Here is a 14,306-nt window from a genome sequence, read left to right on the forward strand (position 1 = left end):
TAATGGTGCAGATTATTCAAACGTGCTTTCAGTGAAAAAACAGAAAAGGACTTTTCTCCATTTCTATGTGTGAATGCTAATTCTATTCCACTGCTTGTTTTTTCTTGCTGCAGACATAATCTGCCTTTTTACTTTCTTTGTAGTACTATCCCCTCTTCATGAACTTTTGTTCTGCCATGGTTTCAACCTCTTCTATTATATTTCTTTGCCACTCCCCACCTCCACCTCTGTTCTACCACTGTACCTTATGGGATTCCAGCCCAGGTCTGGCAGGTAGGGCAACTTCTTCACCTGGATGATGCTATCATAGAGGCTAGGCTGCAGACTCTGGGCCACCATGTTGGCAAGAATGACAGCCACCATCATGGGGAGGATGTGAGAGATCTGACCTGTCAGCTCAAAGCAGATCACAGCAGTGGAGACAGTGTGGCTCACCGCTCCCGTCAGAGCTGCTGCACCTTTCTCAGGTAGGGTGGAAAAGAAATAGGGAGAGAAGACGACTGTCATAAAGAAACAGCATGTCATGTCAACCAGGAAAGTCATGGGGATGGGGCCAGGCCAAGAAAAAGAAAGACACGGACACTCACCGATGACAGCATACCCTCCAGGTAAGATCTGATAAACAATACCGTCAAAGAGGATCCCGTCGGGAAAAAGTGATGCCATGATTTCCCCAATAAGACGCCCAAATGCAGCACCTGGAAAATATCACTGGCAGTTATGTAATTAACGTCTAAGGAACACCCACTCTGTGCTGTGCAGCTGTGCTCGGCAATCACTTGAGTATTTTCTAACAGAAACAAAATCAAAACTTACACTAAAATGACACTAGTTAAAATGAACTAAAGAGTAGTTCTCAGTTACAAAATATAGAAGTTAGACTCCAAGAAGAGAAAAAAGTACTAAGATACGTAAATACTCTTGGCCCCTCATTCTTCCACTTAGGCACACCAAGGCACAGCGGTATTTGTGATTCCCAGGTAGGAGGAAATATTTTCAGAATATGTACAATGTCAGTCCAGATCACAGTTGAGGCCCTTCGCATACTCATTTTGTGAATGTCCAAACACTAGGGTCACAGCTTACAGAAGAGTTTAGGTGGGAAGGAACTTTTTGGAGGTCTTGTTCTGACCCCCGCTCACAACAGGGCTAATTTCCAAAGTGAGACCAGATCACCCAGGGCCTCGTCCAGACAAGCTTTAAAAATCTGCAAGGATGGAGATTCTCCAGCCTTTCTGAGCACCTTAACCAGGGAAACAATTTTTTTATGTCCCATCAGAATTTCCCCTGTTGCAACATGCAACAATTTTTTTTAACTGAAGCAATTTGGCAATATTAATACAAATTCAGTAATGGTGCAGATTATTCAAACGTGCTTTCAGTGAAAAAACAGAAAAGGACTTTTCTCCCTTTCTGTGTGCGAATCCTAATTCTATTCCACTGCTTGTTTTTTCTTGCTGCAGACATATTCTGCCTTTTTACTTTCTTTGTAGTACTATCCCCTTTTCATGAACTTTTGTTCTGCCATGGTTTCAATCCCTTCTGTTATATATAAACCTCCTATTTACTGTGTGTCTCTAAGAGGGGTCTTTCTGTCCTCTCTGTCCCCTGCTGCATGAGGTGGTGAAGGCCACAGTTAGATCCCCTCTTGGCCTTCTCTTCTGCAGGCTGAACAAGACCAACTTCTTCAGACTCTCCTTGTTTGCTTTGTGTTCCAGCTCCCCAGCAGTCTCAGTGGCCTGCACTGGACTCATTGCGTTTTGTCATAATCTCGTGTATTGGTGGACACAAAATAGCACAATATTCCAGAATTGTGTCCAAAATGCTGAACGCAGGGAAATAACCAATTTCTTTACCTTGCTGGCTAGGCTTTTTCCTTGTTCGTGGTCAGCCTTCATCACTGCAAGGGCATGCTACTGACTCATGCTCAGTTGCTACCTGCCAGAATTCAGAGGTCCTTAGTGCACACCATTTCATTTAAAAGCTGTGGGTGCGTAATGCTGAACTTCATGAGCCTGTATACTTTAGCCCAACATAGCCTCTCATTCTTAATGTTAGCATCATCTTCTTTTAGTTTTTGATCTAGGAATTAAAACCAGTTAAAAACCAAATAAACTCCCGTACGTTACCATATTTCAGTCAGAAGAAATGAACAAGTGGTGGGTTACATTGCAGGTATTAGTTTTGAGGTTATCTCTTCTAGTTGGCCATTAGGTGCGAACAGAACAACTGCTACTAATTGAAGGATAAAAATTTCTCTGTAGGTGAAGAGGCGGAGAAATTAGAAGGCCATGGCTCAGCATGCTTCCCCACAGTATGCCTTTCTTTATGTAAAAGGATAGGGATTTCCTCCTCAGAATTTGGATTTGGGGAGTGGGAAAATGACAAAAGCAGGGACTCAGAGGCTGGTATATGGATGGTTAATTGAACTTGTCATAGATATCAAGTGATGACTCCTCATCTGCTAGAAGAAACCTACTGGGTACATAAGCAACGTCTCTCTTATCCTCTCCACCTGTCAGACCTGTATGCTGCAACACAAAATTGAAACTCACCTAGAACAAAAACAGGCATGAAGCCTCCACAGGGGATTGGCATCGTGGTAGCAATGACAGACATCCAGAACTAGAACAGAGGCAGAGGGTGCAGTTGTTACTGAGCAGCAATAGCATTTCCTGCAGCCCCACTCTACTGACCAGCCTATGAATCCATGAAGAGACGTTCTGAGGACTCTGGCAGTTCAGCCAGAAAGTGAAGGGTAAAGGGGCTGTGGTGTGTGAATTGGAGCTGAAACAACTCTGACAACACACCTACAGTGACGCAGAGGACCTCTGGGCAACCGCTATGGTGTCAGGGAAGCTGAATCACCAAGGGGATGGATGAACATGAGAACTCCTTTGCCTTGGACCTCGGAACTTGAGATTTCCTACTGCTCCAAACTGCTTAGCTTTTCATAGGGCAACGTTGTTAGAGAGCAAGATTTCAGTGCGAAGGGATCTCTGGAGGTCTCTCCTCCCACACCCTGCTCCCAGAAGGGCTAATTCCTAAGTTAGATCAGGTTGCTCAGGGCCTTATCCAGGTGAGTTCTGAACATCTTGAAGGGTGGAGATTCCCCATCTTTTCTGCTCATTTGTGCCATTGCTGACCCATGCTCAGGGGAGAATTTTTTCCTGAATTCCAACTGTCATGAGTTTTCTTTATTCTAGATTGTGTCTGTTGCCTCTTGTCCTATCACTATGTTGGGCAAAATGATGAAATCCATCCTGTTACTGCTAAGACCAATTCAAATGCTGACTTAGCCCAGCACATATAGACTTCTTCTGGAGGCAATAGCCTAATCTTACAAAGGCCAGTAAGCTCAGACTTCCTCAGGCAATATGACAAGAGATTTCCACAGTTGAGGGAAACACAGAGAATGCTGCTGTTTCAAAATCTTGCACAAAGAAGTGTACTGGCAAGATGTCCCTTGCTGCAGCAGTATCATCCGTAGAGAGAGAGAGACAACCGTGGTCCAGCACATCAAAAGCCGTATTTTCAGGTATTTTAGGACCATATTCTCATCAGAGTGGGCAAATCCTTCCTGTTCAAGGTCCACCTTTGAGGAGGTGATACCTCTGCAGACATTGCTGTAGCTGTAGAGAGATGTTATACTACTCTCATCAGTCAGTCAGTTTGGTGAGAGGAAATCAGCTTTTCCACTGTAACTCTCATAGGATGGCTGGCATAAAAGGGAAAATGAAGCCAAGATATAGCCCTCCATTTAGGAAAGCCCTCTACAAAGGTAACAAAGAGCCCACAGAACAGCATTTCTCAGCCCATGGTAGAGGAACATGATGTGAGGATGGGCTGGACTATCAGTTTGATACTGGCTGTTGCTTTTCCTTCCATAAACCATTTGAATATTCAAGAGGAGAAGTTCCTGGCTAGCTACAGAGGCCAGCAAGGTGCAGAAGTGGAGTACTGCTAACTAAGCTCTGTGTTTGCAGTACCAAACCCAGACCAAACACATCTGAGATCTGGGACTGTAGTGCAGTGGAGAATCAGGCCAAGTCTTTGACCAGAGTCGAAACAGCAGTTTCTTTTTTATGTGGTCTATCCCAACTCTGAATATATCTAGAAGAAAATAAACTGCTTGGAGCAGTTATCTATTGAGTTGAGAAAGCATTTAGTTAATGGGACAAGGCCAATAAATCTAGTGTCTGAGGATACAGCTCTTCCAAAGGAGAACAGATGGACTTGGGACAGGTACACCATGTAGTAAGTTCCTCTTTTATTCAAGTAAACGAGACCTTATCTGCTTGGTACACTATAATCAGAATAATCACAGCAGCAGAACTCTTAGCTGCCTGTCAGAAATTCAATACATTTTACTTTAGGTGGAATCATCTGTGTCAATCAATCATTGATGTCCATTCCTGATCTACTGAAATGTTCAACTGATACTACAAGGTGGCCTTAGCTCTTTTGCTCCTTTCAACAAAAAAAAAATAAAATCACCATTTCTATGATACTTTTAGCCTTTTATCTCCCCCCTCGCCTTAGGAAAACCTCTTTCTTGCTACTTGTATTTTGAACACTGGAATATGATGTTTTCTTCTTTCAAATCTCTTCTCTTGATCTGTCGTGTATCAGTTACACAGCTGATCCTTTCAGAGGCTGAACAGTTGCAACTTCCACAGACCATGTCAGAACATTTAATCTGCTGATGCTTTCCAAGAAGTGAGCAAAACTGTTTTCAGCTGCATTTCTCCATCAAGTTACAGTACTGCTAACAAATTCTTGAGCCTCACAAAACTATAGATTGTGCTTGCATATTCTTATTTGTCTCCTATCTGTGGTCAGGAATATCAAGTAAACTGTATCAGACTTTATTTAGACCAAATATAAATTATCTGAGAGTTTTTTAGTCAGTTATTTATTTTTGTGGAATTTGAGCGATCTTTCCCGATGTAGTCCTCCCTACCAGCTACTACACAGTGGGTACCAAGGGTTATTCAGCAGGACGCATGAGGAAGATGACCTAGGAAAGCAGCGAAGGAGGTCACTATATTAAGGCCAGGAAAATATTCCCTAATAATTTTGGTAATCTTGCATTCAAGGTGGGCAAACATCACGGCAAAAGTTGTAAGAACCCATTGCAGTTGTAGTGCTTCATTCAATACCCAGCAACTCCTCATTGGCAGTTCACAAACTATTTTACAAAGGATCAAGAGCATTCACTCTGAGTGGAGAAGGTTTATGGTGAGCTGCGTTTCCTACCTTCATGAGGAAGAAGAGCAGGATGATGATGAAGACGCTGACTTTAGGATGGATCCAGGCAGCAGATTTCCCTAGGATCTGAGGGTCCCCGGTGTATTTTGCCCAGGTATAGTTATCAAAGAGAGAGCTGATGGCTTCCCGTGGCATCAACTAAACAGCAAAAAAACAGGCGTGAGCCATGAGATTAGACTGAGTAAATATTCTACCTCTGTTCCAAGAAAGTGGAGGAGATTTTTACTTTAGTAATTCATGACTATGAGACTTAATTCACACTTTTAATCTTCAGGAATAGACATGGGACTTTATCTGAACTGGTGAAAGGATACCCACTTTTACACGTGGGTTAACATCTTGCTTATTACTTGCTTAGGAGAATGGACCTTTCTCAAGTTTTATATGAAGGAGACAGCAGAGATCATGAGTCTCAGAATATAGTCCTTCCTCAGTCTAAATTCCTCCCATATCTTTCCTCCCCTTTCCATGACATAAGGTTACTGGCGCACAAGATAAGGGGAGACTCTTCTGCGGAGTTGTATAGAATTGAAAATATCCCACTCTCACCTCTCCTGCCATGAACTGCCCAAATCCAGGAGGAAAGGTCACAGTGGCTATAAGGAAGGTTATAACCCCAGGGTATATGAGGCGGCTGAAAAGAAAGAAAAGTTTATTGAAATATAACCTCATCTTCTTTTATTGTGGTACTATCTCTTCAGGACTATGAATGCTATTTCTGTGAAAGCTCTCTGCCACATTTGTATCCATTGCTTTGGAGTTCTGTTACTGGCAGTTTAATGCCCTGCTCCACTGATCGTCATCATCCATGGAGAGTTCAACTGTCAGCAATGCCATTTTTCCCATCAGAATTAATGTAATGAGAGGGATGGAGGGAAAGAGGGGATGTACAAAATGCATAAACTTGAATATGCAGCAGGGTAGATGTGTATTTACAATGATGTGTTGACCCATTGTCAGAAGCCAGCTCCTCCTCCATTTGTCCTGATTATGCCAGTCTTGTTTCTTCAACCCATGCAATGTATCCTGTCCTAGTGTATTTAAATATGTAGGGGGGTTTCATACATTTCTGCATGCATCCCCCATTGCATTAATTCTTATGAGAAAAACTGCTTTTCTTTCCATTGGATTGCTGACCATCACAATTTTTGGGAAGGTGTCCCTGGTGGCCAGTGGGTCTAGCTGTGCCAGGCCAGTGGGGCATAACTGGAGAGCAGGGTGAAGTCATCTGTGTTTTCCTACTGCTGTGTCCAGTCCCAGGATGAGGTTCTGGGTACACTGTAACACCTCATGGGCAGTAAGACAACGTGAGTTGAAGCGACCTCCACACGTTGGACGAAGCCTGTCAGGTCTCCCCTGACAAATTACTGTGTTCCCTACTGGAAGCTCTGTCTGAGGTGCAGTGTTGTGCAGAAAGACAAAATACAGCCTTTAATTTCTTCCAGTCTAAAGACTTACAAAGTTCTGAGGAATTAATCAAAAGTTTAAAGTAAATTCCTGCTTTTCAGGCTTTGCTCCACTTCTCTATTAACTTGTTTGATGGCTCTGCTGATGCTTGTGAGTAATGCTACATAATGAAGAAAGACATTTTTTCTTCCACATAATAAATGAAGTTTGTGTGAACTTCTTTTTAACTAATGCTTTTCTTCTGCTCAGATCTGCAACTTGCTAAGAAATGTAGGTTCTCAACACCTCTCAACTTAAAAATACTCACAGCATCAGATTTCTTCTGTAAACAGACTGAAGACATCTACAGTTAGTAAATTTCACCTTTCCTTCTTCAGGTTATAACTTTGGAGGTTATAACTTTATTAGGGAGGGAAAAAAAGTATCGTCAAGTGCCGCATAAAACCTTTATTGCTGATTTTTATTTTGTTTTGCATTTCTCTTCCATGCTGCAATTCACACCATTTGGTTACTATCAGTTTCGGCTTCTGGTTTGTAAGTATGCAGTAATTGCAATACTGCAGCACATTCTTTACATTTTTGCCTGAATTTTGGTTAAGAAAAAATTAGATTTTAAAGACATGGTTAGACTTCAGTTGTATTTAATTTCTGAAAATGTAAATTATTTTGAATTTATTTTTTACAGATTCCAAAAAATTGAACAGAAGCAGCACGATCTTAAGAAGCATGATCGTTGATTTTCTAATTAAAAACATTTTCTGTCCATTCAATAGTTTCCCTTGTCCTCTTAATGAATATTACAGAGTGTCCTTTGTAAATCAAGAGGCTATTTGAAACTATCGAGGAAGAAAATCCAGTGTAGAACAAATTCTCTTGATATTTGCAGATATTTTTCTCATATAATTTGAGTTTCTCATATTTTTACTATCTTACACTTGATGTAGTTCTATGAGCTTCCAGAAAGCATTTGTTACTCTCCAATACCAGTAGGGTATAAAAATCTGGTCCCTAAAGAGAGTAACTTCAAAGGCACTCACTATTTGGTGAGGAACTGGCTCAGAGTCGTATGGCGCCGGACGCACAGGACCACTTGGCGATTGAGATAAACGAAAAATGCTCCAAGGAATCCAGAACATATCCTAAAGTAGAGAAAAAGAAATAAAATCATACCAAATAACAAATAATACACAAACCACCAACGAAGAAAATGAGTTTAAGTGTTTTTCATCTTCAGCTGTTTATGAAGTCTTTTAAACATCACCTAGAGAGTTACTCCTGTAGCAACTCACTTGAAGACGTTGACTCCCTGATGAAAGGGGAGAGATTATTTTGGACTTGTTGGTCACACACACACTGCCATTTTGCCGCTTAAATTTCCTCTTGCTTAGAGAAGGAAATCTTGTCTATAAAAATCTATAGAATGATCTATAAAAATGATATATAAAAAGGGACTGACAGACCTCAGTGGGAGCCAGTGAAGAGCACCTGCACAAAGACCAGTATTGTCAGAACTTAGACATCAGGTTGGAACACGAAATAGTAAAAATGAAGGGAGTTTAACTCCGATTCAGCAAAATTATGCACCTACATCAAAAGCGACAGCAACTCTTGTGCCTTTAGCAAAGTACATCATCTCTGTGCTCCTAATCACTTCAGCCTATGTTCCTGATCCTAATAAGGTCAAAAAAAGTATAGTTGTCTAAGGACTGGCCTTCATCGTTATGCCTTGTAGCTTAATGAGACCTGGATAAATAGGGCCTAATACTCAAAGGTGAAAAAAAGTGAAAAAAAGGACTGCATTTAGAATTGGTAAGGGGAACTATTATTTTGTGTGGCAAATAAATTAACCCACAGAATACTAAGGATAAACAGATAGCATTTTCATTCTATTGTTTTTTAAAGTGAATGGAATTTTCCTTTTCTATATGTTATGCTGGCTTTTGCCAAATCTCATTCAAAGACTATCTTAGCCTAGTTAAAAAGTTGTATGCTGGAAAAATCTTGCTTGATTATTTAAAAATTACATAGAAACAAGTTTGAACTAGATATAAAGCTGTTCACTGACAAATATGTCCAATGAACTTCTCTTTAATATTCTAAGCCAGCACTGTTTAGCACTTGTGTTAAAATAGACCCGTCCCTTAGGCAACATAAACCTAAGGGCTGCACAGTGAACTGAATTTCTTTATACTTCATATTAAAAAATAGATCCCTTCATTCCTGCCTATGAATTTGTCAATAAAATAGAAGTGCTCCTCCTGTTAATTTTGCAAATTAACAACATTAGCAGACACGGAAGAACAAGATCTACCAGTTAATAGTGCTTGGGCTGGCTCAGTTTTTTTGTCCTACCTGAAAGTGAAGACATATGCTAGATAGAAAGAGAGTTCCACTTTGAGACTTAATGTTAAGTCCAAGTTGGCATCAGGACTTTATCCAAGACTATCCAAGTCTTTAGCTTTTTTTTTTTTTTTTGAAATACCACATTGGACACCCAGGCATTTGAAAGCATCTCACAGTTGTCATATACTCCTTTCCTAGCCTATGTGCAGTACTGAAAAAACCAGCTCTGTCAACTCTGTTCAGAACACAATGACAAGAAATTTTGCATTCTATAAGCTGTAAATAATATGGATTACCTTTTTCCTTACCAATCTAAACAAACAGACTCCCTCGGGTTCAGCATGCAAGTGTATTTAAGGAGAAGATCAAAGTGGATACATATTACTAGCGAAAGCTCCTATATATTTATAGATTTTCAATGTATCTGAGGTTTTCAAAAAAATCCCACTTTAGTACATATTCAAGTAAATTAATATGAGGGCAGCCTACTAAAAAGAGCTAGAAAACCTCAAATATATTTCTGGTCTTAGATTCAGGTCTTGCAACAGAATATGTTCACAATGCCAGCACAGGTCTTTGTTCCTACAGTATATTCCCTTCACTACTGCTCTGCAGTGATTTCCCTGGCATCTGTATCAAGCTCTAACTCAAGACTTTTCCTCACAGCAATTCCAAACTCAGTTTTTCTCTAGTACTTCCCAATTCTTTTCTCATTTTTCTTAAGTTCATTCTTTCATTTCCCCAAATTTCCTCCACAAATGAAACCAACTCAGTTATCTCCCTAAATAAAGTAAAAATGACACTCATCTTCATAAATTTACCATTGTTCTCACTGAATCCAATTACGCTTCAGTTACCCTTGCCACCATGTCCAGTGTGCCAACCTCTCTTGGAAAGGATAAACATTCTGGCCTTGGAAAAGGGAAACTTCATGGTTAAATCTTTTGTCCTATTTTTGTCAAGTGAAAAGACAATACTAGTTTGGTCAGTTCATTTGGGGATGCCATCAAAACAGTTAAAGGCCCAGTCAGTAAATCTATACCCAGAATGTAGACCAAGTTAGACTTACTTTTTTCCCCAGAACTTAATTTCTGAAAAAGATATGCGGAAAGGAAATAACAAACAGCTTGATAACACCCACATTTCCTTCCTTAGCCATTGTGCTACATGGGCACCACTTCTGAAGGAGGAATCTCAACAAGCAATGGTCTTATTTGTGACAACCGAAATGTCTAACAGAGATGAATGTAACTCTTTTTCAAAAGAATTCCTAACGGAGCTCACATGATGACCTTTGTAGAGCAAGGAGCCAGGTTCCCGGGAACTTACCCTATTACAGCAAACGCTGGCAGCTCTTGCAGATCAAAGGGGAAATCCATGCGAAAGTTTGTTCTGAACAGGGCTGTGATGGTAACTGTGAGAGAAGAAATGGAATAATGACATGAGAAGTTAAATGCCATAAAAGCTAGGGGTAGGGACAGGGGAACTAGTTTATACGTGCTCCTGTGTGCTTTCATGACGTTATATACAGTATTACAGATTGGAATACTGCTCTGATTTCAGTAGTGCCTATTTTTGAGCACTGGCAACATTAGCAGTCTAGATGGTACAGGTTTGTTTTCAGAGAATGTATGTATTTTTTAGCTACGATACCAGATTTTTAAAGGGTTTTCTTTCTTTTCTTCTACCATCCATTCTCTAGAAAATAAAAACTCTTCCCACTATACTCACTGACTCCGAAAACTCTCTTTGCCAAGGCGGGCAGTGCTTACATATCTGGAAAAACTGTGTCACAAGCAGTTGTAATTGCCTTCTAGAAACAAAACCCAGATGCTCTCTGAACTTACATCTGCAAAATTTTTGACTGGTACCAAAAGAATTAAAGTCTTAGAAATCAGAAATGGAAAAGATCAGCTAAGCCTCATCTTCTCCAGCTCACCTCTCTGGTAGTGTTCCACTGCAAAAATGACTCAGATGTTGAAACCTGTCCTGCTTTTACATGGAGGTACCTAATTGCGTGGAAACAGTAACTATCTGTATGCCAACAGGTGACGTACAAATTAGTAATCTAGTGCAGAGTGGAAATGCAGCAGAATGAGGACGGATGTAAATCCCAATTTGCCCTGGATGAAGGAATTATTTGCACAACGAGGAAAGAGAAGAAGCAGTGAAAATCTAGAATTATGTGATTACTACAGGAGGCAGTAATTACTTGCTAATTGGCCAGATAGGACTAGGTTTAGAGCAATGATTGATCAGATCTCTGTGGGTTACATTACCTAAGATAGCTAAGCCTGTCTAACCACGTGCTGCTATTCAAAATGGGAAGATTTTACTCCCTGCCTCTTCACCCTGGTCCTTCCCTCCTGGATGCACTGTTCCGTTGGATCTATTCCAACACATGTCAAAGCCTTCACTGAGTTCTTTCACCTCACTAAAACCTACCAGAAAAACTATCTGCTCTTTTTCTGGAAAAGTCCTCTGCCAGGGAAGTGAGTCGAGTGGAGGGGTCCAACGAACACAGAGATGGTACAAGGCAGAAGAAGAGTCAGGGATGGAAGATTGTGAAAAACAGGATGTCAGGATGTCCTCTTTTTTGTTATATCAGCCCAAGAAAGAGAAGGAGAAAAGGGGGTGGTTTGTCGCCTGGAGGGCTTCACTCAGAGTGGTCTCCACAGACTGGAGGAGTTGACTGGTAGGAGCATCATAAATTCAACAAAGACAAATATTTAACCCTGCACCTGGAATGGCAGGTGTGTTGGTACAGCCTGGGGGCCTAGTGAGCAGGAAAAGCTCTGCTTTCATGCCAGTGGGTTCTGGTGGATAGAATACTTAATATGTGCCCTTGTGGCAATGAAAGATAACCAAAGCACAACCAGCCAGTTGAGGGTGGTGATTATTTCCTTCTATATGGCACTGATGAAGCCACATCTAGAAAACCCCGTACAAATGAAATGTTACAAAACTGGAGAGAGTCCAGTGGTGAGCCCCAGATGGTCTAGGGCATGGGCACAGGGAGAGGCTGCAGGAACTAGGTCTGCTCAGCCTGGAAAGGAGAAGACTCAAGGGGGTTCTAACAACAGTGTCCCATCAAGGGGAAGTTGTAAAGACACAGTGAAAGAAAAAGAGGCAATGGGCACAACTTCCAACAAGGGAACTTTGTCCACATATAATGAGCAAATGCTTCCTTTTGGGGAGTTGGTTCAGCGCTGGAACAGACGCCCAGAGAGGCAGTGGGAAGTTGTCCTTGTTGTAAGCAGGAGTTTGGAGTTCAGAATTTTCTGTGCAAGACAGCAAAATCTGCACATGATACTGAATCAGTTTACCCTGGTTGGAAGCAGAAAGTATTGCATAAGAAAGGCAATGTTCTGTGTTGATGAATGCAAAGTAATGCAGTGGGGGAAGACTGATTGATACATTAGAAAGGAATCTAATTTAACAACAGTATTTCAAGAAGGACGGTTGGATTAGTGTAGACAGCTCTAAGAAAAATGGTCTTTTTACCTTTTTCCTAATGTTGGCTGCTAAAAATATGCAAAAGCTGCATAAAAATGGTATTATAATTCAGAGTATTGCATTGCAGTATTGTAATGCCTTCCAATAGATCCATGCAATAGCCACACCTGCTTGGAACTCTGATCATCTTATCTCAAAAATATTCCGGATGAAGATGGTAAGTGCCTGACTAAGCAGAAAAGTTAATTCACATATTATGTATGAATTTGCCATAGTTTACATGTTCCACATCAACATTACAGGTAGATGCACATAGCGCACATCAAGGGAAGGCAATTTCTTCCACTTTCAAGTACATTAACCTACCTCATAGAAAGGCTTTCTTACTGGGTGATAACAGTAGCCATACAGGAAGCTAACATAAAGACATGCACTTATCTACTGAGTGCATATCTTCCGTGAATCGGCAAAACTTTAGATTGTGAAGACATCAGAGAGGGGACCTAAAAAAAACCCTTACATGAACCCAGACTGAAAAGAGCAGGCTTGTAACTTTCAGAAGGAAATAAGCAAGAAAAGACATGAAAGATAAGTTGGAGCAGGCATGATAAAAGATCATAAAATAATGAATGATTTAGCTAGACAAGAGTTTCTAGTACCTTAATACAAGGACAAGGAGACTGACAACACAGACAAAGGAAATTCAGAACTATGAAAATGAACTATTTTTCATAGACAGTTGGATCATGGAACTTTTTAACCCAGACAGTCAATGACGCAGAAAGTAAGGAGCCATTAAAGTGGGTATTAAACCTGTCTGGATGACTTTTGAAGAAAGGACCGCAATTAAGATGTTTCAGGATTACGCTAATTTCTAATGATTTGGAAGATCAGCAAGGGAGCTAGAGTAGACAAAGTGAAGGATAGGATATTATCTCCTGTCATCTGTCTTTGAATTTCTCATATTTTCCTCTGGAAAGAACAAAAAGGTGTGTTTTCTATGAGAGATCTCATGGTCAAATACCCATCAATAAGAGGCGGTGTTTCAAAAGAAAGATGTAGCCATTTTCCGCATTCAAGTAGAAAGTGTAGCCACTTTCTATATCCAAGAGAATATTCAAGCCAAATAATGTTTTAGCACAAAAAAAATAATCCAACCCTGTGAAGTCAAGAGAGACATAAGTTGTAGCATTTTTAAGTAAGGGAACTGCCCACATGGAACTCAGGTCAATAAAATAGATGTAACTGTAAGAATAAAAGATAAAGACATTATAAGCAAGAAGTTTACAAAGAAATGTCAGCCTTCTGCATCAGCTGGAACTCCATTCCCATGGTATTTGAAATGCTCTCCTGAACAAGCTTGCCCTGTGCTATTTCTCTCTGCACCAACGTTGCACTCACGCTTTGCAGTTACCGGAGACAGTTACGTTTTCAGGACCTTAAGTCAGACCCTGCCAGTCCGGCAGCCTTCCTAATCACTTTATCGTCTCAATTTTCTAGACTATTTGGTTTTTACGCTTCTAATCAAGAGATGACCAAAGCAGACCATGGCATTCCCAGCAGATTGCAACAGCGTGCACCATAGTATGTGTTGCATCTTCTGTGATGGGATACCTCTATGTTTGCAGCCTTGACACTATGCTAAGTAGAGGCAAAAATCCCACCTCATGGTCCCTCTTACTTGCCGGGGACTCTTATTTCATCATTTTTCAGTCATATCCCCAGCACGCCTAGGAATAGGTTGGGTTATACAATTGATGACTTAAGATACTTCCCTTTCTCTTTCCTTCTGTACGGGTGGAATTCACATGTCACGGCAGAATTTTCAA

General features: G+C 40.7%; 1 protein-coding gene across 5 annotated transcripts in view; it reads right to left on the bottom strand.

Annotated features, from left to right (window-relative positions):
• Nucleotides 1-14,306, bottom strand: part of CLCN1 (chloride voltage-gated channel 1) — a 67,060-nt gene that overhangs the window by 10,345 nt on the left and 42,409 nt on the right. For all 5 annotated transcript variants that reach the window (XR_008464037.1, XM_054187091.1, XM_054187097.1 and 2 more), the window contains 7 exons: nucleotides 10,351-10,435; nucleotides 7,716-7,817; nucleotides 5,821-5,905; nucleotides 5,260-5,409; nucleotides 2,556-2,625; nucleotides 588-698; nucleotides 245-458 (listed from right to left, as the gene is read on the bottom strand). Coding sequence is in view for 4 of the 5 variants with exons in the window: in XM_054187091.1 (XP_054043066.1) it covers nucleotides 245-458; nucleotides 588-698; nucleotides 2,556-2,625; nucleotides 5,260-5,409; nucleotides 5,821-5,905; nucleotides 7,716-7,817; nucleotides 10,351-10,435 (817 nt within the window). In the remaining variant the exon portion in view is untranslated. The remainder of the gene's footprint in view (nucleotides 1-244; nucleotides 459-587; nucleotides 699-2,555; nucleotides 2,626-5,259; nucleotides 5,410-5,820; nucleotides 5,906-7,715; nucleotides 7,818-10,350; nucleotides 10,436-14,306) is intronic.

This window comes from Rissa tridactyla, chromosome 1, assembly GCF_028500815.1.
Source record: "Rissa tridactyla isolate bRisTri1 chromosome 1, bRisTri1.patW.cur.20221130, whole genome shotgun sequence".
NCBI classification, from domain to species: Eukaryota; Metazoa; Chordata; class Aves; order Charadriiformes; family Laridae; genus Rissa; species Rissa tridactyla.